Source organism: Tachysurus vachellii, chromosome 3 (assembly GCF_030014155.1).
Source record: "Tachysurus vachellii isolate PV-2020 chromosome 3, HZAU_Pvac_v1, whole genome shotgun sequence".
In the NCBI taxonomy this organism is placed as follows: Eukaryota; Metazoa; Chordata; class Actinopteri; order Siluriformes; family Bagridae; genus Tachysurus; species Tachysurus vachellii.
The window spans coordinates 32,879,243-32,897,933 of NC_083462.1; the positions used below are offsets into that span (position 1 = coordinate 32,879,243).

General features: G+C 41.0%; 1 protein-coding gene across 1 annotated transcript in view; it reads right to left on the reverse strand.

Moving 5' to 3' along the window:
- Positions 1-18,691, reverse strand: part of LOC132843507 (cilia- and flagella-associated protein 58-like) — a 171,690-nt gene that overhangs the window by 137,487 nt on the left and 15,512 nt on the right. The window contains exons 4-5 of the mRNA XM_060866885.1: positions 13,599-13,760; positions 10,534-10,680 (exon numbers count right to left, since the gene is read on the reverse strand). Of these exons, the coding sequence (XP_060722868.1) occupies positions 10,534-10,680; positions 13,599-13,760 (309 nt within the window). The remainder of the gene's footprint in view (positions 1-10,533; positions 10,681-13,598; positions 13,761-18,691) is intronic.

Sequence of the window (18,691 nt, forward strand, 5' to 3'; positions counted from 1 at the left end):
ACAATGTCTCCCCATGGCCTTAATGAAGAGTTTGATATAAATCCATTCTTATAAGGCGTGGGGATATATATATATATATATATATATATATATATATATATATATATATATATATGTATATGTATATGTATACGTATGTGTATGTATAAGTGTGTGTGTGTATATATATATATATATATATATATATATATATATATATTTATATATATATATATATATATATATATATATATATATATATATATATATATATATATATACATATATACAAAAGTGCATATGTGGGGTGGTGTTTTCATGTTGTTTTAGGCTTATGTGCATGTGTGGAGCTGTTTCTCCCATTAGTAGTATTAGTAGTAGTGTTTTTCTATGAAAGTGTTCTCTTAATGGGGGGCACGGTGGCTTAGTGGTTAGCATGTTTGCCTCACACCTCCAGGGTTGGGGGTTCGATTCCCGCCTCCGCCTTGTGTGTGGAGTAGTGTGTGATTGCGTGAGTGAATGAGAGTGTGTGTGCCCTGCGATGGGTTGGCACTCCGTCCAGGGTGTATCCTGCCTTGATGCCCGATGACGCCTGAGATAAACACAGGCTCCCCGTGACCTGAGGTAGTTCGGATAAGCGGTAGAAAATGAGAGTGAGTGAGAGTGTTCTCTTAATTGAGTAAAGGGTGGGGATAATAGGCTTGTTTAGACCCAATCAAGCTAATTGAAATTACAGGGTGGGTCAGTTGATTGCAAGGCATTTACATTTACATTTACAGCATTTGGCAGACGCCCTTATCCAGAGCGACGTACACAAGTGCTTAAATCTCTAACATTGAATACATTAATGCAGGCTCACTAAGTTACATACTTAAGATACCATGAGTTTAAAACATTCGTTCAAAGTTACAATGAAAGTGCCAAAGGTGTGTTTTTTTTTTTTTTTGTTTTGTTTTTTTGTTTTTTTTTAAATGCAAAAGATAATGAAATTAGTGCTAGTTGAAGTGTTTCCTGAATAAGTAGGTCTTCAACCGCCGCTTGAAAATAGCCAGTGACTCAGCTGTCCGGACCTCTAGGGGAAGTTCGTTCCACCACCTTGGTGCCAGTACAGAGAAGAGTCTTGTAGTATACTTGCCTCTTACCCTGAGAGATGGTGGAACCAGTCGAGCAGTGCTGGTAGATCGGAGGGTGCGGGGTGCAGTGCGAGGAGTTATGAGGGCTTTGAGGTAAGAGGGAGCTGGTCCATTTTTGGCTTTGTAGGCCAGCATCAGTGTTTTGAATCTGATGCGTGCAGCAACCGGAAGCCAGTGGAGGGATCGCAGCAGCGGGGTGGTATGAGAGAACTTTGGCAGGTTGAAAACAAGCCGGGCAGCTGCATTTTGGATCATTTGCAGAGGACGGATTGCGTTCATAGGTAGACCTGCCAGCAGTGCATTGCAGTAATCCAGTCTAGAAATGACAAGAGACTGAACAAGTACCTGAGCAGCCTGTGTGGACAGAAATGGTCGAATCCTTCTAATATTGTAGAGAAGAAACCGACATGAGCGAGTCACATTAGCAACATGAGAGGAAAAGGACAGTTGATTGTCCATGGTTACCCCAAGGTTGCGAGCTGTGGCTGAAGGGGAGATCAGATCGTTGTGCAAGGATATAGCAAGATCATGACCTGGGGATGAATCACCTGGGATGAAGAGCAGCTCAGTTTTGCTAGGATTAAGCTTTAACTGATGAGCAGTCATCCATGATGAAATTTCTGCCAGACATGCAGAGATCCGGTCAGAAGCTGTGGCATCTGCGGGTGGGAAAGAGAAGATAAGTTGTGTATCATCAGCATAGCAGTGGTAAGAGAACCCATGTGAGGAAATAACTTCCCCAAGAGAGTGAGTATACAGGGAGAAAAGAAGAGGACCAAGTACTGAGCCTTGTGGGACGCCAGTGGAGAGTCTGCGTGGAGCAGATGTCACTCCCCTCCATGTTACCTGATATGAGCGTCCTTCCAGGTAGGAAGCGAACCATTCCCAAGCTGATCCGCAAATCCCAAGACTCCTGAGGGTGGCTAAGAGAGTCTTATGGTTGACCGTATCAAACGCTGCTGAAAGGTCAAGGAGGATAAGGACGGATGAGAGATTGGCTGATCTAGCAGCATGTAGTTTCTCAGAGACATCTAAAAGGGCTGTCTCTGTGGAATGAGCTGCTTTAAAGCCAGACTGGTTGGGGTCTTGGAGGTTGTTCTGTGAGAGATAGACAGACAGTTGATTAAAGACAATGCGTTCAAGAATTTTTGAAAGAAACGAGAGAAGTGATACCGGTTTGTAGTTACTGATGTCTGATGGATCCAGAGCAGGTTTCTTCAGGATGGGAATAACCCTTGCTCTCTTGAAGGTAGTTGGTACCTGACCAGATGCTATGGATCTATTGGTGATAATTGTAATGAAGGGCAGAAGGTCTTGCGAGATGGTCTGGAGCAAAGTGGAAGAGAGTGGATCCAATGGGCAGGTGGTAGGATTGCAAGACTGGATGAGTTTTAGAATCTCTTCTGCTGTTACAGTTGAGAAATGTGACAACAAAGGTGTAGGGGAGTCCATACTCTGAGATGTAAGTGCAGTCGGGGCTGAAGTGAAGGTCCGGCAGATTTCCTCAATCTTCTCCTGGTAGAAAGAAGCAAAGTCTTCTGCAGTCAGGGAGGATGAAGAAGGTGGAGCCGGGGGGTTGAGCAGAGAAGAGATGATGTTGTGGAATTTCCGAGGGTCATGTGAGGAAGCTTCAAGCTTTTCCTTGTAGAAGGAAGTCTTGGCAGAAGTCACATCTGAGGAGAACTTGGCCATGAGTGTTCGGTAAGAATCAAGATCTGCATCAAGTTGTGATTTCTTCCACTTTCTCTCTGATGATCTTAGCTCTCTTCGATTGCTGCGCAGCACATCTGAAAGCCAAGGAGCAGAACAAGAAGTTTTCTTGGGTTTAGTGGACATAGGGCAGAGGAAGTCCATAGTTGAGGAAAGAGATGAGAAGAAAGTATCTGTGGCCGAGTCCAAGGGCAGTGAGGAAAAAGACTCAGGATCAGGAAGGGAAGAAAGAGTGCCAGAAGCTACAGAAGAAGGGGAGACAGAGTAAAGGTTGCGGCGGGTAAGAGCGAGGGGGTGAGAGGTAGTTTTAGGTAGGGTAGGGAGAGTGATGGTAAAGGATACCAGGTGATGATCAGAGACGTGTAGTGGGGTAGCAGTCACGTCTGTAGCTGGAGAAGGACGGGTGAAAACCAGGTCCAGCACATTGCCTCCTTTGTGTGTGGGGATGTAGCTGTTGAGTGTGAGTGTGAATGAGTCAAGAAGAGACAGGAGGGAAGAAGAATGTAGCTTGTCAGAGGGGAGGTTGAAGTCACCAAGCACTGTCAGGGGGGAGCTATCAGAAGGGAAAGCACTAAGCAGTGTGTCCATTTCTTCCAAGAAGTCACCTAGGGGACCAGGAGGGCGGTAAACAACAATGATAACAAGGTTAATTGGAGAGGTAACTGAAATGGCATGGAATTCAAAAGAGGAGATGGTTAAATGAGACAAGAGGAGAGGTGTAAAGCACCATTTCTTTGACAGCAATAAACCTGTACCACCACCCCTGCCTGTTTCTCGTGGTGAGTGAGAGAAAGCATAGGCAGAGGATAAAGCAGCTGGTGTAGCAGTGTTCTGTGGGGATATCCAGGTCTCTGTTAGCGCAAGAAAATCAAAGGAGTAATGGGAAGTTAAAGCAGAGATAAAATCAGCTTTTTTCACAGCAGACTGGCAATTTGAGACTTACACAACAGAGGAGGGTAGATGAGGTTACTGGGATTGTGACCTCTGCTCTGTGGACGAGAGTGTCTGCGAGTGTAGGAATTGAGTACAGAGATGGGTTTAAGGCCTACAGTATATATCCCCAAGGCCTACAGTATATATCCCCTTTTAACAAATGTGTTCCATTTGCCTGAAGAAGACCCAGTAGGGTTGAAACGTTGCTGCTTTTTAATAAATTAATAAATATGGGAGTTATAAACAGTGTTGCAGACATTTTTTTCACTTTAGCAGTTTCTTTTGTCCTGCACCTGCCAGAAGGTGGGATGTGCAAACAATTACTTATTTAACATAGCAATCAGCTGAACCTGACCCAGTCTAAGGGAAACCATTCTACTCCTATTATACATCATTGCTTTCCCTGCTGGTTGAAAAAATGTAGTCTATTCATTAGAATGATAATGCATTCTTATGAAGTGCCCTAATTGGAGGCTAACCAGACAGTGCTGTGGGGAAGATCCGGCCCTAGGCAAGTTGGAGGCTTTTCATAAGCCTTGAGAGGGCACAGAAAGTTTACAGGACAAGACTAGAGAGTAGAAATAGTATTTAACAATTCAACAAATTACACAGATACAGGTGAAGAGTTTCAGTTAATGTTTACATCAAGCATCAAAATAGGTAAAATGTGATCTCAGTGACTTGGGCATGGTTTAAATATGTGGACTAGTTTTAATACTTCAGAAAGTACTGATCTGGTATTTAATTAGAAATGTCTTGTTGAGGACAATATTTAGAGAAGAATGGCCAGACTGTTTGAAGCTGAAGTCTATGGTAACTTAAAAGCATCTCAGAAATGCACAACACGTGTAATCATAAGCCGAGTGGACAACAATAACATCAGAAGACCATCAGAAGGAATCTGAGGTATCAGTGATCTACAGTACAGTACATCAAGAGAACTGAAGATGAGGAAAATAAATGGTCCGGACTTGTATTGTAATTTGAATTCCCATTCATTAATAATGTATTGAATTTCATTCTTTTCAGTAGCCACATAGTCACAAGGTATTAATTGCATTATCATATTTTCTCTGAGACTTGCTCCTACTGATACTGTATCAGTTTGGGAAAGGATTTGGGTGAAAACTTAGTGAAAAAAATTAGTGGTTAACTACAAATGCATGCTGAAAGCATCAGCTCATTGCAAGGTGAAAATGTACTATTTTTAGAGACCATGGCTATTCTAATGAGTGATTTGGTCAGTTGTGAATCGATACTAAAATAAAGGTGTCACTAAGCTTGTTCCAAAGATGGTATCAGTGTGGCACTAAAATGAAATTGATATTTCCGAAAGGATTGAATCAGTTTGGTCTTTAATATTCTGGTATACCTCAAATGTTGTGTCTATAAAGCTATAAAATACTTGCGATTTATTAGTCACACTACACTACATTTGTTGTTTTTCATTAGATAATATTTGGCAATAACTACTGGTGAAAGCAAGCATTTTTATTCAGTTGTACGTCTTTGCTCCTGGTTTTTAACCTGTTTGTTTTTAAATCCTTGCATATTCTAGCCTCCCTGCCCTTTGATTTTATCTGCTTTGCCATTTGCGTCAAGAATCTTGTCCCAAAGTAGCTTCACAAACAAACAAGCAAATCACTAGTATTTTATAGCTGGGCTAGTTACAGTCGTGAAGTAAGATTCTGGAAGGATATGTAAGCTTTTGTAGAAAGGACATTATAATAAGAAAAGGAAATTTATAATTACATTATTTACTGTCCAGTGTTACCCAAATGAGAATGGGTTCCCTTCTGAGTCTGGTTCCTCTAAAGATTTCGTTCTCATATCTCCACAAGGACTTGTTCCTTGAAATGTTGCCTCAGGGATAAAACTTTATCATTTTTATACTGTTTCTATAATTGTGTAAAGCTGCTTTGAGACAATATACATTGTTAAAAGCACTATACAAAATAAACTGAGTTGAATTGAATTGAACTGAATAGGACTGTAAAATACCCAAAATCATTGAATACTCAATTTTTGGGGATACAATATTTGAGGTATGCAAGATTGTTTTTTTTTATAAAAAAAATTTCATATTTTAGAGCCGGGGGCACGGTGGCTTAGTGGTTAGCACGTTCGCCTCACACCTCCAGGGTTGGGGGGTCGATTCCCGCCTCCACCTTGTGTGTGTGGAGTTTGCATGTTCTCCCCGTGCCTCGGGGGTTTCCTCCGGGTACTCCGGTTTCCTCCCCCGGTCCAAAGACATGCATGGTATGGTAGGTTGATTGGCATCTCTGGAAAATTGTCCGTAGTGTGTGATTGCGTGAGTGAATGAGAGTGTGTTTGTGTGCCCTGTGATGGGTTGGCACTCCGTCCAGGATGTATCCTGCCTTGATGCCCGATGACGCCTGAGATAGGCACAGGCTCCCCGTGACCCGAGGTAGTTTGTATAAGTGGTAGAAGATGAATGAATGAATATTTTAGAGCCACATTGTTATAGTCTTTGGAACAAACTCAGAGCCACAATTTATTTTTTAGTGACTGAGACACTACCACAAATTTCCACAACTGACCAAGCCACTGTTGTTTACCAAATGAGCAAAGCATTAGAATAGTTACAATCTCTAAAGATGATACATTTTGACAGAGAGTTACACAGGAAATCACAAAAAAAAGATTCCTGGGTAGGGTTTGATATGACAGAACTCCTACTCTAATGTATATGAAGTCGGATTTGTCACCATTCACTAAACACTGCTATTGACTTCCTGTCAGAGGAATAATACCCCTTACAATCACTAAATACTAGGGGTGGGTAGCAGACTATAGCTGACAAATTAATAGGACATGACTTTCAGATATGTAAATCACCTTGCTTTAATGTTGTGACCTCCTAGAGGCAAGAAGCATACATAAAATATCAACACCTGATGTTTTTTAACTGAATGCTCATTTACCCCCAAATCCTTTCACAAGTCTCACTTACAATGGAGGCAACAGGAACTCACATTCTCAAGGCTAATAAAAACTTGAAATTACCATAGTTCACTTTATATCTGAATCATGGATACTTTAGTTTTATCTGCTGCCAAAACACCGAAAACATCCGAGGCTCAATACTGTAAGTAGCTGATGAGCTGATTCTGGTGTTGATTTGGTACCGATTTGGAGTTGAGACTCTTGGGTTTGTTCAGACGTGAATTTGAATGTGAATGTGAGCTGAAATTAAGTTCCAGAGTGGAAGTTCTCATGCACAGCTCATCATAATAGCACTAAATTTGATGGATCACGATTTGATGAGCAAAAGGCTAAATGGCATCCCATACTTACAGCCTTCTCATTGAAACGAGATTTAGATGGCTAGAGAGTCTGTGTTAAATAATGAAACTACTCGGCTAGGCGGATGGCACCTTTTTTTTAACGAGTTTATAAATGTTAAAAATGGAGGGATGCATTAAGATGTAATGAAAGGCCTCCAACCGCTAAAAGCTCAGATTTGCTAAAGAACAGACAATGGCTTCAGATGTGAAATTTAAACATGCGTTATTACTGATGACAAAAAAGAAATGTTTTCATATTAAGCACATTCATTATCAAACCTCCCACACATCTACTTAATGACTTTGATGACTAACACAGGTCTTGCTGGACCCACAGAATAACACATTTGCTGGGCCACTTTATTAGGAACACCTTGTACAAGTATGGAATTATCCAACCAGCCAATCATGTGACAGCATTGTACTGGAGAAAGTCAGGCACTTCGAGCAGACTGAGGAACAATGTGGTCTCATTGACTTGGTTGCTGGTCTCAGAAGGGCTGGTTGGAGTATTTTAGAAAGTGCTGACCTCCTTTATACAGAATGATGCAGAAAACAAAGAAAGGCCAGACTGGTTGGAGCTACTGTGAGAGAAAAACTGCAATTGCTTAAGTAACCACTCTAACTATGACGAGAAGGAAAGCGTTAGAACACATAACACACTGAAACTTAAAGTGGCTGGCTACAACAACAAAAGCCACACCGGATACCACTCCTGCAGCTAACAGGAATCTGAGGCTACCGAATGATGAATCTCAATTTCTCTGTCAGAATTTGGGACAATAACAGCATGAATCCATGGACCTAACTTGCCAAAAGTTGTTTCAAAAGTGTGCTGTGAGGAATGTTTTTTCACAAATTGGGGTTGTTGATAGTCTACCTATATCTGTATTACTGCTTAATACGTTTGAGGCCACAAATTTACCCATCTTAAATTAGATCATGTTGAGTCCTAAGAACAAGTTATTACAGACACTAATAGTTTCTCTGTATAAGGCGCCATAAGAAGTCATTTTACAATGAGTCCAACATTCCTAGAATTTAGACAAACCATCTATCTTTGAGTAGTAACTAAGGCAGAAAGAAACAACTGCTGATTTTAGCAAAAGTGCATGTGAAGGTGTACAACAGAAACAAGAATTTCAAAGCTGAAATGCCTGCAGACTTTGAAGGGATGGTGAGTGAAAGAATGAAAAAGATGAGTTGTAGCACATATGCTATTAATTTTCTGTATTCTGCAACATGAACGTGATTTTTATTTGTCCTTGCCTTTACTGACTGTTCTCCTGCTATCCTGTTCTGCCTGGCCTCTTTTCTGACTTCATGTCAAGCAGATTTTCCATGACGTGATTGGCATAACAAGGCATTCTACTTCTATGCAGTTATGGAGGGTGCAATCCCAATGATGTGCTGTGGTAATTAATACAGCCAGTTTTATTGTGTGCCACATGTCAAGCAATCAATGCTGTGGTAATTTTTTTTTAAAGTCTTGCTTGGGTCTGCTGTCTTGTTTACTAGTTCGAATTGTTTTTTGTTTGCAGAGGCCAGAGGGATATGGGGGCTAATGGCACTGGTGCCCATTCATAACGGGAAGACACTGATAATGCTTTTTAGATTGCGGTGGAACTTATGATTCAATTATCAAAGCAATATCAGAACTGTGCTGTATCCCATAACAATTACATTCCTGACTGGATGAAGAACATGCAGCATTAAGCAAAAATTAAAAGAAAAACATTAGAGCCAAAAAAGGATATACCCTGAATATTTTGAACTTGAATGCGGCCGTTTCACTAAGCTTGAACTTGCTGGAACAAACGGAATAATTGTGTACGAGTGATGAATATATAATATGTAAAAATTATTTTAAGAAACATCATTTTGATATACTAAGGTATAACCTTGATAAACTGCTTTGCGTTGCGGTGCCTAAATGAATACATTTGCATAAACATTGCAATGTATGTTGCATTTTTAAATATAAGCACCTTTATACATATTTATTAAGGCAAACAGAAAACTGAACAATTTTGCTGAAGTGAAGGTCTGATAGACATGTTGTTTCCTCCAAACTGACAATGCATAATAAGATAAACTGGTTTGATTACCAAGAAACAATCATGGCAGGAAATGCAAATACTTATTCATTTGTGTTGTTGTTTTGATTAGTTTTGGTGCTTTCACTTTTCGCTTTCTGGATTCTACACTGTGCACACTGTTCCTGGTGTGGCTAATTGTCTTCCTTTTTATTTTGGCCACGTTGCCTTGGGCAGTGTGGCCAAAATAAAAAGGAAGACAATTAGACACACCAGGAACAGTGTGCACGAGGTGAAGGAATTAGACAAGTGCTGGGCAGACACGTGAACACAAAATGTAAACAAAAACACATGGTACAAGAGACAACTCCCGGAACGCCCTCTAACGTTCCAACAGATAAAAAAGTCTGAGCGTGATCCTGACACAACCTTCTCATCCTTGTTTTTACCCAAATATCAAACCTAAAGGGATTGAACTTCTGTATGTCATAAATGTCTTTTCTACAAATTATCTTTTTGCCTAACATTCATATCCATGAATATTAGACCTGTTTCTGATGTAAAGCAGAAGAACATTCCTGTACCTTCTCCCCACCCATCTGCTCAGGTCTCCTGGTCCAGTCCTATGCTGGAACATGGCTAGCACACAAGTTTCACAGCTCACAGTTCAAAAGTTCATCACCTCTTTTTACTCTGTCTCCATAATCTTGGCTTTCTTGTAGAGATGATGCTGTCTAAAAGATCCGAGCTTGTCAGAGGCTTTCATAAAAATGACCCCCTCAATACATGATTCAATTCCATGCATGAACTGAGACCAAGACCAATATGAAAGCTGACAAATTTAATGTACGCTATACATTACATGGTCCCATGTTTGTAAGTGCAGATCTAGGGTCAGGTTTCTGGTTTGTTCCTTTGAACCCTAAAAAATACATTTGAACAAAAAGCACCTGATTACAGATTTTTGTTTTTTTTTTCTCTGAAATGCAAGAATGGCACCTTGCTTTTTGTCTACAAAGAGGAAATAAAACACAAAAATGTTCCACACAATAACACAACCCCCCCCCCCCCACACACACACACACACACAAACACAAAATGCAATCAAAATTACACATAACACAATGCAGCCTGAGGGAAAAATACACATTTGATTAGCTGAAAGAGCCAGATTTAAAAGAACAGATCAGCATGAAGTGATATGTAGCGCTCAGCTGCTATAATGGTCTCTAAAGAACATTGTAAAATAAATAATAAATAAATAAATAACTGAAATGGTTCTTTAGAAAAGGTGAAAAAAAAACAATAATGAAAGTGTACCATGAGTGATTGCTAAATGGTGCCAAGTCAGGAAAATAGACACAATATAATAGGTGAGTGATTGGCAGCAGTATAGAAAATAAAAAGTAGAAAGTTTTAGAAGTTATTTTGTACCTTAAGAGCCTCTTTTACTTTCTCTATTCGCAGAAAATCGAGATGTTCTTTGACCAGTGCTGCCTCTTTGCTCTTGAACTCCTCTGTGAGCTGAACAGTCTCTTGGGTCATGGATTTAATCTTGCGCTTCATAGCCGTGATGTCATGCTGTACACACACACACACACACACACACACACACAGTACATGATGAGGCAACTAACACAAAAAGAAAGAAAAAGCCTGACATAAACAGAAGCACAGAAATATGCAGAACAACACACAAGTACAATCAGATCCAGACACTCAACTGCATGAACGCATGTACCAAAAAAAGACACAGACATAGTTGTTTTATACACATACACACACGGAAACATACATATATACACTATATACACGCACGCTTACAGATTAAAAGAAAAACTTGTGGCTCTGTTATGCTGTGGGAGGCAATTATTTCAGTTCGGCATCACTTGTCCCCTTAAGCTGGTTTTAGACTCTGAGTTTCACAGTCTTTTAAGGTTATTACCTGCCATGGTGGGGAAGATGATCCTAATAAAATCTTGATCGCATTCTATGAACCACTGTTGTGATAACATCTGTTCCCCATGTCAGATTATATGATGAATGTGTTGGAACATGTTTAATGTTACAAATTATTTTGTGTTTAATTTGGTAACCGATTTAATTATTTAATGTTATCCATGGTACTAATTAACCTGTTCAGTTTTGGTTTAGAGCTCCCTCTAGTGGCAAGTTTGATGTCGCTGTAATTCTGTTATTTCCGGTATTCACGTGAATCAGGAAGTAAAAATGCTCCATGCGGGCATCGGTAATGATGGCTCTCTTTAATCGCCATATATTTGTGTAATCTTTAATCCTGCGACAGCATCGCTTGTAAGTATTTGTATAATTGATGTGGATATATTAATATATAAGAGAAACATATGACATAAATTTAACCATATAATCGTATTAACATAAATCATAAATCATACCCTATAGAATAGCTTGAAGAGGGCTGTGCACATGAGACCACCTCACAATTTGATAGATCTGAAACATTTTTTTGCAAAAAGTAGTGGAATAAAATGGGCAAATGGAGCTATGCTACAGTAAGTCAGACTCTCCCTCATCAACACAGAGCTATATTACAAGCAAAAGGCGATTTAAGGATGCATTGATAAAGGGGTGTTCAAACTTTTGCCACCAGGTTATTTTCAAATTTATTCAATTAATTAAATTTTGGTTTCTACAGTAGATCACATTAAAGTTTTAGAGAGCTGACATCATTTAATCACTATTTAATAACCATTAAATAATTATTTAATGAACGTCTCTCTTCAGAAACCTTCACCATGTAGCAACAATTATTTTATTCTTTGTTAAATAAGAACACATTTTTAAATTCATTTCTAAGAGTACGTGGAACTTCCATCATACTTGTCCCTGTGAAAGAGCTGTTACTATAAATATTCTGTATAACGTTTAAAAAACATATTTGAACAAGCGCATTACAATAAACCGTCATGAGCTGCTGTTGTGGTTCTGCGCGATCATACTGTATTGAAGAATTCAACAGCGGTGTGGTATTAACGTTGGTATTCAACACCCAGTATTGTTACACTGTAATACACAGTATTATAGACAAAATAATTCCGCTGCTTCTCATGTGGAAGGACGCTGAATAAGTAGACAGCGTTTATGCACTCCTGAGCTAGCAAGCGATAGACAAATGCCATATGCACACTACGCTACAAGTAAAGATGGATGATGATAAAATCTGTGACAAAACATTTAAGCGCTTTTCATGGGAAGCAAATTTAATATCAGCCCATGACTAAAAAGATAGATATAAGAAGAGGCACACATTCTAAAGGCTCGCAACAAGATTAGGCAAAAAAGCATAAGGGTTATAAATATTAAACAACCTGTACACTCGAAGCAAAGAGTCAGTATTAGCATTTAGTCAAAAACTAACAAGCCAACAATAAGCACACTCCAGACAATTTACATGACTAGTTGCCAAAAAGCTCATTTTTTTTTACTGTATTCTTATCATACTACAACTACAGTGTTCAACTGGGACAAGGACAAGACTTAAGACAGGAGCGTGGGAGTATATTTTTACTCTTCAAATTCAGGTATTATGATAAAAGAGAGTAGAAGAGTAAAAGGAATACAAAATGCAGGAACCGTGCTTTGAAAAACACAGCAAAGGAATCTCTTCCTGTGGCATGTCACAGTGTAACACTGCTGCTGATTCCTCTTCAGCTCTCTCAAAAGAATCAGCAGTTCAGTAAGACTTCTACAGTCACTCATTAGGATATAGTTAATTAAGGACTTTAAAACTTACATAGCTGCAGGAGCATTTTTTTCCCACGAGTTATATATTATAGTTTCCCAAGAAATTATAATAAAATCCGAGTGTGCAAATTGATGAGGGTGATAGTTTGGGTATTTTGCTTTTTATATATCAACTTATGAGATTTGTGAAACAACTATGTAAAAATATTATGGTTTTTATTCAAAGGTATAGCCACATATTTTCCATTTATTGACTACTCTGCAAACTTCTGACATTATCTTCTAACAATTATCCTCTATGATCACTAAAGGCTCTAGCATAATAGTGACCTTGATCTTGTGCTTCTAGTTTTGCAGTGTTAGAAAGATTGCTTCATTTCAGACAAACAGTTAAGACTATAAATATTAAAATATCATAGTATAGTGTGACAAAATAGAGAATAAAAATCAGTTACAAGATAAAACATGACTTGTATGACATTGGATATGTATTCAAATCCAAGGTGTAAATGAGTTGACTATATGCAAATAGTGTGATATTGTAGAACAAGAACAAGTGCAAAAAATAGAATAAATAAAGGAATTACAATATGAGAAGCTTGAGAGCATCAGGAAAATATTGAGAGAATAATCAAATAAAGTCTCACCAAACTGCATAAGTAGCAGTATATGAGAAGGACATATACAAGTATACAAATCATTATAACTAGCAGTATATGAGAAGGACACATTGTACAAAGAATACACATGTGAGTATATATAAAGAGTTTATGTACCTGAGCATCAAGCAGATTCTTGCTGAATTTGTCACGTTCGGCCCTGATGGCCTCGTACTGATTCTGCAGCCGATTGAGCTTCGTCTCTGCCTCAGCGATCTTCTTCTTATATTCAAAGATCTTTATCTGTCCCACTTTGAGATCCTCCATATGTGATAAGCCCTTGAACAAGAATGGCAGACAGAGAGAGAGAGGACAAAATCAATGTCTGATCCATCAAAATACAAGAGTGACATTTTTCATTTCCAATCACCATAGTTCTATTTGGCTTTCCTCCTACCGACCCAACGCATCCAGAAAGAGCCACAGCATCTTAGCATAGTTGATTTATGACAGTTGGTGGCTGACAAATTCAGAAGAACCTGTTCACTTGTTTGACAGTGAAAGGCACAGACTTTTTCAATGAAACCTGATTGAAACATCATATGGGTGTTGTTATATGTTGTTATTATATGTTCTATGTTATTGTTATCCATTTATATTTACATTTACAGCATTTGGCAGACGCCCTTATCCAGAGCGACGTACATAAGTGCTTAAATCTCTAACATTGAATACATTAATGCTGGCTCACTAAGTTACATACTTAAGATACCATGAGTTTAAAACATTTGATCAAAGTTACAATGAAAAAGTGTCAAAGGTGTTTTTTTTTTGTTTGTTTTTTGTTCTTTTTAAATGCAAAATATAAGGAAAGAAGTGCTAGTTGAAGTGTTTCCTGAATAAGTAAGTCTTCAACCGCCGCTTGAAAATAGCCAGTGACTCAGCTGTCCGGACCTCTAGGGGAAGTTCATTCCACCACCTTGGTACCAGTACAGAGAAGAGTCTTGTAGTATGCTTGCCTCTTACCCTGAAAGATGGTGGAACTAGTCGAGCAGTGCTGGTAGATCGGAGGGTGCAGGGTGCAGTGCGCGGAGTGATGAGGGCTTTGAGGTAAGAGGGAGCTGGTCCATTTTTGGCTTTGTAGGCCAGCATCAGTGTTTTGATCCTGATGCGTGCAGCTACCGGAAGCCAGTGGAGGGATCGCAGCAGCGGGGTGGTATGCGAGAACTTTGGCAGGTTGAAAACAAGCCGGGCAGCTGCATTTTGTATCATTTGCAGAGGACGGATTGCGTTCATAGGTAGACCTGCCAGCAGTGCGTTGCAGTAATCCAGTCTAGAAATGACAAGAGACTGAACAAATACCTGAGCAGCCTGTGTGGATAGAAATGGCCGAATCCTTCTAATGTTGTAGAGAAGAAACTGACATGAGCGAGTCACATTAGCAACATGAGAGGAAAAGGACAGTTGATTGTCCATGGTTACCCCAAGGTTGCGAGCTCTGGCTTAAGGGGAGATCAGATCATTGTGCAAGGATATAGCAAGGTCATGACCTGGGGATGAATCACCTGGGATGAACAGCAGTTCAGTTTTGCTAGGATTGAGCTTTAACTGATGAGCAGTCATCCATGATGAAATTTCTGCCAGACATGCTGAGATCTGGTCAGAAGCTGTGGCATCTGAGGGTGGGAAAGAGAAGATAAGTTGTGTATCATCAGCATAGCAGTGGTAAGAGAACCCACGTGAGGAAATAACTTCCCCAAGAGAGTGAGTATACAGGGAGAAAAGAAGAGGACCAAGTACTGAGCCCTGTGGGACGCCACAGAGAGTCTGCGTGGAGCAGATGTCACTCCCAAGACTGGATGAGCTGTAAAATCTCTTCTGCGGATACAGTTGAGAAATGCGACAACAAATGTGTAGGGGAATCCATACTCTGCGATGTAAGTGCAGTCGGGGCTGAAGTGAAGGTCCGGCAGATTTCCTCAATCTTCTCCTGGTAGAAGGAAGTCTTCTGCAGTCAGGGAGGATGAAGGTGGAGCCGGGGGGTTGAGCAGAGAAGAGATGATGTTGTGGAAGTTCCGAGGGTCATCTGAGGAAGCTTCAAGCTTTTCCTTGTAGAAGGAAGTCTTGGCAGAAGTCACATCTGAGGAGAACTTGGCAAGAAGTGTTCGGTAAGAAACAAGATCTGCATCAAGTTGTGATTTTTTCCACTTTCTCTCTGATGATCTTAGCTCTCTTTGATTGTTGCACAGCACATCTGAAAGCCAAGGAGAAGAACAAGAAGTTTTCTTGGGTTTAGTGAACATAGGGCAGAGGACGTCCATAGTTGAGGAAAGAGAAGAGAGGAAAGTATCTGTGGCCGAGTCCAAGGGTAGTGAGGAAAAAGACTCAGGATCAGGAAGGGAAGAAAGAGTGCCAGAAGCTACAGAAGAAGGGGAGACAGAGTGAAGGTTGCGGTGGGTAAGAGCAAGGGGGTGAGAGGTAGTTTTAGGTAGGGTAGGGAGAGTGATGGTGAAGGATACCAGGTGATGATCAGAGACGTGTAGTGGGGTAGCAGTCACGTCTGAAGCTGGAGAAGGATGGGTGAAAACCAGGTCCAGGATATTGCCTCCTTTGTGTTTGGGGATGTAGCTGTTGAGTGTGAGGGTGAATGAGTCGAGAAGAGAAAGGAGGGAAGAAGAATGTAGCTTGTCAGAGGGGAGGTTGAAGTCACCAAGCAGCGTCAGAGGGGAGCTATCGGAAAGGGAAAACACTAAGCAGTGTGTCCATTTCTTCCAGGAAGTCACCTAGGGGACCAGGAGGGCGGTAAACAACAATGATAACAAGGTTGATTGGAGAGGTAACTTCATACCGAAGTTATCGTACGGTATCGTACGGTATCGTACGGCTTCATACGGTAAGAATTTCATACCGGATCGGTCGAGGCCCGGGTTAACAACGACCGCCATCGGCGCCGTTGACCTACAGGGCGCCGGTGGAAATTGGGCTACTGTTGGTCGAAGGAGTAGAGGAGGGAGGAGAGTGCACAGACAGAGAGAGAAGAGGAAAGGTAAGAGTGTAGGACTGAGAATAGGGACTCTGAATGTTGGTACTATGACAGGGAAAGGTAGAGAGCTGGCTGATATGATGGAGAGAAGGAAGGTGGATATACTGTGTGTACAGGAGACCAAGTGGAAGGGTAGCAAGGCTCGTAGTATAGGAGCAGGATTCAAGCTGTTTTATTATGGTGTGGATAGTAAGAGAAATGGGGTAGGTGTGGTCCTGAAGGAGGAGTTTGTGAGGAATGTTCTGGAGGTGAAGAGAGTGTCAGACAGGGTGATGAGTCTGAAGTTAGAGATTGAAGGGGTGATGTTGAATGTTGTTAGTGGTTATGCCCCACAGGTAGGTTGTGAGTTAGAGGAGAAAGAGAGATTCTGGTGTGAATTCGATGAGGTGATTGAGAGTATTCCCACGGGTGAGAGAGTGGTGATAGGAGCAGATTTTAATGGACATGTTGGTGAGGGGAACACAGGTGATGAGGAGGTGATGGGCAAGTTTGGAGTTAAGGAAAGGAACCTTGAAGGACAGATGGTAGTAGACTTTGCTAAGAGGATGGACATGGCTGTGGTTAACACGTATTTTCAGAAGAGGGAGGAACATAGAGTGACTTACAAGAGTGGAGGTAGGAGAACACAGGTAGACTACATCCTTTGTAGAAGAGGCAATCTGAAAGAGATTAGTGACTGTAAAGTGGTAGTGGGAGAGAGTGTAGCCAGACAGCATAGGATGGTGGTGTGTAGGATGACTCTGATGGTCTGTAAGAGGAAGAGGTCAAAGATAGAGAAGAAAACTAAGTGGTGGAAGCTGAAAAAGGAGGAATGTTGTGAGGAATTTAGACAGAAGTTGAGGCAGGCTCTGGGTGGTCAGGTAGTGCTGCCGGATGACTGGGAAACTACAGCAGAAGTGATCAGGGAGACAGGGAGAAAGGTGCTGGGTGTGTCATCTGGAAGGAGGAAAGAAGATAAGGAGACTTGGTGGTGGAATGAGGAAGTTCAGGATAGTATCCAGAGGAAGAGATTAGCCAAGAAGAAGTGGGATATGGACAGGACTGAAGAGAATAGACAGGAATACAAGGAGTTACAGCGCAGAGTGAAGAGGGAGGTGTCTAAGGCCAAGCAGAAGGCATATGATGAGTTGTACACTAGGTTAGACACTAGAGAAGGAGAGAAGGACTTGTACAGGTTAGCTAGACAGAGGGATCGAGATGGGAAGGATGTGCTGCAAGTTAGAATTATTAAGGATAGAGATGGAAGGGTGCTCACAAGTGAGGAGAGTGTACAGAGGAGATGGAAGGAATACTTTGAGGAGCTGATGAATGAGGAAAATCAGAGGGAAAAAAGAGTAGAAGGGGTGAACTCTGTGGAACAGGAAGTAGATAAGATTAGAAAGGATGAAGTCAGGAAGGCCTTGAAGAGGATGAAAAGTGGAAAGGCAGTTGGTCCTGACGACATCCCGGTAGAGGTCTGGAAGTGTCTAGGAGAGGCAGCAGTGGAATTTTTAACTAGTTTGTTCAACAGGGTATTAGAAAGTGAGAGGATGCCTGAGGAATGGAGAAGGAGTGTGTTAGTGCCGATCTTTAAGAATAAGGGTGACGTGCAGAGTTGCAGCAACTATAGGGGGATAAAGTTGATGAGCCATACAATGAAGTTGTGGGAAAGAGTAGTGGAAGCTAGGTTAAGGAAGGTGGTGGAAATTTGTGAGCAGCAGTATGGCTTCATGCCGAGAAAGAGCACAACAGATGCAATTTTTGCTCTGAGAATGTTGATGGAGAAGTATAGGGATGGTCAGAGGGAGTTGCACTGTGTGTTTGTAGACTTAGAGAAAGCGTATGACAGGGTGCCGAGAGAAGAGCTGTGGTACTGTATGAGGAAGTCAGGAGTAGCAGAGAAGTATGTCAGAGTGGTGCAGGACATGTATGAGAGGAGCAGGACAGTGGTGAGGTGTGCTGTAGGTCAGACAGAGGAGTTTACAGTGGAGGTGGGACTGCATCAGGGATCGGCTCTGAGCCCCTTCCTGTTTGCTATAGTGATGGACCAGTTGTCAGAGGAGGTCAGACAGGAGTCTCCTTGGACGATGATGTTTGCAGATGACATTGTGATCTGTAGTGAGAGCAGGGAGCAGGTGGAGGAAAACCTGGAGAGGTGGAGGTTTGCGCTGGAGAGAAGAGGAATGAAAGTCAGTCGTAGTAAGACTGAGTACATGTGTGTGAATGAAAGGGAGGGAAGTGGAATAGT